The sequence below is a fragment of the Chaetura pelagica genome, unplaced genomic scaffold, assembly GCF_000747805.2.
Source record: "Chaetura pelagica isolate M959 unplaced genomic scaffold, ChaPel_1.0 scaffold664, whole genome shotgun sequence".
Classification (NCBI taxonomy): domain Eukaryota; kingdom Metazoa; phylum Chordata; class Aves; order Apodiformes; family Apodidae; genus Chaetura; species Chaetura pelagica.
Window position 1 is genome coordinate 1 of NW_009952969.1, and position 5,869 is coordinate 5,869.

The following is a 5,869-nucleotide window of genomic DNA, read 5'->3' on the forward strand; positions in this document are numbered from 1 at the left end:
CTCAGGAACCGCGGAAGTAGACGTGACCCTGTCCACTGCCAAGATCCGGGCCCCGTCTTCTGAAGTTGTCGTAGATTCTTCTTCTGGAAAAGGGGACGATATGGGTAAAGCAAAAAGTTCTCTATTTAGAATGCCTAAGGTTTCTCTTTCTAAAATTTCTAAACCTCAGGCAACGAGCAAACCTGGAGCTGAAGTTTCTGTGTCAGAAAGTCTTTGTTATTCTGTAACAGAGGAAACTCCTGCTGTTTTTTCAGGCAGTGTTGGATCTGGAGATCTTCCTGATAATAAGGGTGATAGTGGCTCAAAAAGTTCTAAATTCAGAATTCCTAGCTTGGGTTTCTCTAAAGTTGATATTAGTTCTTCTAAAGTATCTCTTGATTCTCCTTTACCAAAAGGGGATATTACTCTTACTAAATATCAGGTTAATGTTGCAGAATCTGAATCAAAAATATCTTCTTTCGTTGATGAAAATCTTTCAGGAACAGATTTTGAAATTTTAAATGGAGATGGTTCTTTTGAGCAAGTGAGTCTGAAGCCAGCAGGTAGAACTGTAGCTCCTGATGTATCTCTGGGTGATTCAGAAGTTACCATTAAAATTCCTAAATTCCGAAAACCAAAATTTGGTCTCTCTTGGTCTAAGGAAAAACCAATAGAATGTGACATTGTTTCCAAAGTGCAGTGTGAAATTTCCAAGGGCAGTATAACATCTTATTTGACTGATACTAATACTGAAAAACCAACTCAGATCCCTGATGCTGAATTAGGTATAGAGATGCACAAGCCTTCACCTGATGTTGTGCTGGGTGCACCAAAGTGGGATGACAGTCTTCCATCAATGGAAGGTACCATGCCAAAATTAGAAGTGGATATCCATGGCCCAGATTTAGAGTGCCAGGCAGAACAGGAAGTAGTCTCAGGAGAGAAGGACACTGATGAAAAAGAAAACAAATTTAAAACATCCAAGTTCAAACTGCCTTCATTTAGCTGGTCACCAAAGAAAGAGTCTGCTGGTCCTTCTGAAGCTGAGGGACATCTGGAAAAACCCATTTTGCCTACTTTATCTGGAGACACAGTATCTGAATTAACATTTCCTGCCTCTGAGAATCATCATCTTCAGGTGGAATTAGATACATCAACAGAACAAGACGGTGAAAAGGGCAGAAACAAGAAGTCCCAATTTATCATGCCAAAGATCTCATTCCCTAAAATAAAGGGTCAGAAAGTCCAGGTCTCTCTGCCTATATTGGAAACTGATGTTTGTGGTCCCAAACAGGAAAAAGAAGGTGTTACAGTACAGAAATCTGAGAAAGAGAGTAGTGGAGAAGGGGCAGGAATGGTCACAAAAATGCCAAAAGTTACAATCCCAACTTTGGAATTTTCCAAACCAGATGTCAGAGCTCCCAAAATAGACGTGGATATTAGTATGTCTAAAGGTGAGGTCATACTCCCTACATGTGAAGACAATGACTTGACATTGAAACCAGCTTCTGCTAATGCCAGCCTCTCCATCTCAGATATTAAGATGTTAACTGAAGGCTCCCTTGAGGTGAAGAGTCCTGACACAAGTGTTGAAAGAACATCAAGTGAAATCACTGTGGGTGATGCAGAAATTAACATTGGAGGTCCTGAAGGGAAAATAAAAATGTCTAAATTCCAAATGCCAAAGTTTGGAATTGCTCATTCTAAAGGGAAAGGATTAGAAAAGGAGGTCAGCCAATCCAAATCAGAAGTCAAGGTTCCCCAGCTAAAAGCAACAGTAGAAATAGCTGACATTGCTGTTGAAGCACCAAATTTGGAGGTGGAATATGATTATAGAAAAGAACCTCACAGCCCTAAAGTCAAAATTACCAAAGCTGACAATAAGGGATTAGAGACTGATGTTCACCTCCCATCAAGTGACATTTCTATTCTAAAAACAGACAGTGATATTCAGGATTTAGATGCAGCACTAAAAATCAAAGGGGAAATAAAGGGAAATGGAGATGGAGAAGAGAAGGAAGGACATTTCAAAATGCCAAAATTCAAACTTCCATCCTTCAGCTGGTCACCAAAGAAGGAAGCAAGTGTTAAATCAGATTCTAAAGCAAATTCTGAAGACCATAAACCTCCTATAATGTCAGACAGAATAGACACAGAAGTGAGAAGAACTGCAACTGATGATCAAGGTACTGGGCCAGCCCTTGATCTGGAAATATCTGCAGAGAAAGTTGAACAAAAAAGTCCAATTAAAAAGCCTCAATTTGTCATGCCTAAAATTTCACTCTCCAAGATCAAGGTTCCCAAATCGCAGACACATTCACCAAAAGCTGAAGTTGATGCTACTATTCCTAAAACAGAAAGAGAGGGTCATGATTCCATACAGATACCTGATATGGAAATAAGTAGTTCTGAAAGAACAGGGGAAGGGGCCCAAATAAGCATAAAGCTGGCTGATGTTAAGATCCCCACTCTGGAGTTTTCCAAAATAGAAACTAAAGCCTCCAAAACTGATCTGGGAGTCAGCTCGGCAAAGACTGCTGCTGCTCTGCCCGCCTCAGAGGGCGGTTTTCAACAGGTTGTCCTAAAACCAAGTTCTACCGATGAAGTTACCATTCAAAAAACAGAAATTAAGCTCCCGAAAGGAGAAGCTTCAATTGAACTGAGAAGCCCTGGAATAGTAACAGAAAAATCATCAGTTGTGGATGGAAGGAAGATTAAATTGGAAGGTCCTGAAGAGAAAAGTAAAATACCCAAATTCGAGAAGCCAGAGTTTGGAATCTCCCTGACAAAAGGGAAATGTCTGGAGACAGAGATCAGTCCACCAAAAATAGAAGCTGAACTACCCCAGATAAAAATGACAAATGAAATTGCTGACATTGCTGTGGGAGTTCCAGCATCAGAACTTACATCTGATATGTCAGATCTTGGAGTAGGTGTTCATGCTTGTAAGATAAAAACATCCCAAGTTCCAACAGCTGCCACTGGAGATGCAAAGGAAGATATAAGCCCCCAGTCAATGTCTAAACCAATGACAGAGGGAATTATTGAGAGCCTTGAGAAGAAAGAAGTAAAATTAAAAGAAGAACATGAAATAAAAGCTGAAGAAGTTCATCCTGAGGAACATCAGGGATGGTTTAAAATGCCAAAATTCAGAATACCTTCATTTGGCAGGACATCCTTAAAAGAAAAAAAAGGTGATGCTGATAATGAAAGAAGTCTGGAAAAAACTCAGTCAGGCATTCCCTCTGCCAAAGTACAAACTGAAACAGGTATTCCTGAAAATACCTCCTCATTACCACACGCAGTTGCTAAAATTACCATTGGAAAAGAAGGGATTTCAAAATTAGGAGATTCTGTGAAGAGTTCTGATGTTAGCCTGCCTAAAATGGAAGGAGATATTTCATTAACTGTTGAAAGAACAGACAGTAGAGTGAATATTCAAAAAACTGAAACTTACACAGATGTAGTTAAGCACAGTGCTGAAGGACAAAAAATACATACTTCAGAGTTCACAGTGTCTTCAGTGGAATTGCCTAGATCACACCTAAGTGCTTCAGATGTTGACAAAGATAACAGTTTAACAAATAGATTTCCTGTGTGTAGTCTGACTCTTGAAGGGCATGAAGTCAAATCACAGGATATGGAAGTCTCAAAGGTAGAAAGTTCCACAAAGTTACAGACTTTAGGAGCAGGATGTAAACCACTATCTGCTGAAATTACTCTGGATGCAACACAGGAGAAAACAGATACCAGTCTTCCAAAGGAAGAGCTAGATGTCCAAAATCAAGAGGCTAAAAAAGGAAAGAAAAAGGGTGAGATGAAAGTTACAGAAAAAGACAGTGAAGGTAGCCAGTTTAAAAGGCCTACGTGTGAATGGTCTCCAACAAAGGGATCAGAAGACAGTGCTTATGTTACAGCTAAGCTGGGAGATGTAAAGGTAGAAGTCCCAGGAGTGAAAATGGATGTTAAAATTGCAAGAGTAGATCCCGAAATGAAATTTCAAGTGAAAAGAGTTGAAAAGGACATGTCTGAAGTGGTGGAAGCGCAAGTAGAAGATAGAGCAGAAATAAGTAAAATTAAACCATACAAGTTTAAGATTCCAAAGTTCAGAGTGTTGCATTCAGAAGCAAAGGGGCTTGAGGATGATAAACATTTGCCAAAGTCAGAAGCTGATTCAATATCTAAAACTGAAATGGCCACGGCAGAAATGCAGATTCAAAAATCAGAGGGATCCACTGTCCAGAGAAGTCCTGTTCTAGATCATATGGAAGCACCTGCCAGAATACTAGCAGAAACAGTGGACAAATCACAAGATGGACCGGAAGTAAATATAAAAATTCCAAAACTAAAAATACCAAGTTTCACTTTCAGAGTTCTCCCAATTGAAGCTGATGTTTCAGTGTCAAAAGTGGTAACAGATCCAAAGGGATCCAGTACTGACATTGAAGTAGTACAACTGCGAGAAGGCTCTGCAAGATCTGAAGGAACATCAGAGGCTCTAGAGAGTGGTATTCAAAAAGCAAAAAGCAAATTTCTAACACTGACTGAACCTGACATTAAAACAGCACATATGACTACTACTATAAAGTCCTCCCTTTCAAATGCAGGGCAAGACATTCATTGGTCATTTGAAGAGGGTCAAGAAGTGAGTGAGGAAGTTGAACCTGAACATGTTGCTATTGAAAGGTGTGAGATTTATACCACTGAGATACTGAAAGAATCAGAGATTCTCTCACCAGAAGTCAAAACTGCCACTTTGGGGTTCTCGTTGCTCAAGGCGAAGTTGCCTGAATCTCAAAGCAACTTAGAAGTCCTAGTTCAGCAGCCATCTCCTACAGAATATGAATCAGTGAGCAAGGCAAAATGTGCTGATGAAAGCTTCAGAGTAGAAACACAGAGGACCAGCAGTGCTGAGCTTAAACTATCTGACAAGCCACACAGTGAGACTGAAGCATCCAGTGGAGAAGTAAGCTTGCCAAAGTTAAAAACATTTGCTGTAGAAGTAAAGCCTTCCATTAAACCTGAAGAGAGTCATCCTGATATGTCACTAGAGAGAATAACTACAGATCCTCTCTCTAAAGATAAGGATGCAGCTGAAGCACTAGAAGATGAAGAAAAAGACACATCCAATGAAAAAGAAAAGACTGATAGTAAAAGATCTCCTGGAAGATTCAAATTTTGGCTTCCAAGTATTGGGTTTTCATCTTCTGGTGAGGAAACAACCACAGATTCAAGAACAGAAGTAAAAAAATCAGTTCCAGAAGATATGAAATCCCCTGACACATCAGATAATGATTCTTCTAAACAAACTGAGAAAACTGGATGGTTTAGATTTCCTAAGCTTGGTTTCACATCTCCTTCCAAAAAGGTTAAGACTGTTGAAAAAGAAGAGATGGGTCATAAAGAGGAAAGAATCTCAGATGAAGATAGCCCATCAGATAAACCTGATATATTTTTTGATGCACAAGAAAGCTTATCACCTAAAGAAACAACAGAAGGTGAAAAAGTTGAAATTTATCAAGTCTCTTCTAATGTTGCAGTTTCTCGAGCTATTGTGACATCTTCAGCAAGAACTGAACTGATCTTGTTGGAAGAAGAAAAAGACAGCCAATCTAATCTTCCTGGAGACTCAACTAAATGAAGATTGCCTGTTCTTAACCCTCAATGAATACAAAATAATCCACATGTACAGAAAAAAAAAAAAAAGTTTTATTAATTCTCTAGTAACTGAAAATTAAAGAATTTTAATTTATGAAAACAGCTGAATGGAATATACCACATTTAAACTTTCAAGTACATGGGTGTGCTATACCATGTAGTAATTAAAAAAATCATGTCATCAAATCTGCCCCAAAGGCATCAATTTCTACAGGTGCAGGGGAGCCCATAG

The 5,869-nt window shown here is 39.2% G+C and overlaps 1 protein-coding gene across 1 annotated transcript; it reads left to right on the forward strand.

Moving 5' to 3' along the window:
- The first annotated feature begins 100 nt into the window (after positions 1–100).
- LOC104387157 (protein AHNAK2-like) lies at positions 101–5,620 on the forward strand. Its single transcript, XM_009995852.1, has 3 exons — positions 101–104; positions 255–3,046; positions 3,716–5,620. The coding sequence occupies exons 1-3, from the start codon at positions 101–103 to the stop codon at positions 5,618–5,620; spliced, it is 4,701 nt and encodes a 1,566-aa protein (XP_009994154.1).
- Positions 5,621–5,869: the final 249 nt, after the last annotated feature.

Coding starts and splice junctions, on each gene's coding strand:
- LOC104387157 (XM_009995852.1), top strand. Junction 3,047..3,715: donor AGAGCCTTGAGAAGAAAGAA/GTAAAATTAAAA, acceptor GATGCAACACAG/GAGAAAACAGATACCAGTCT.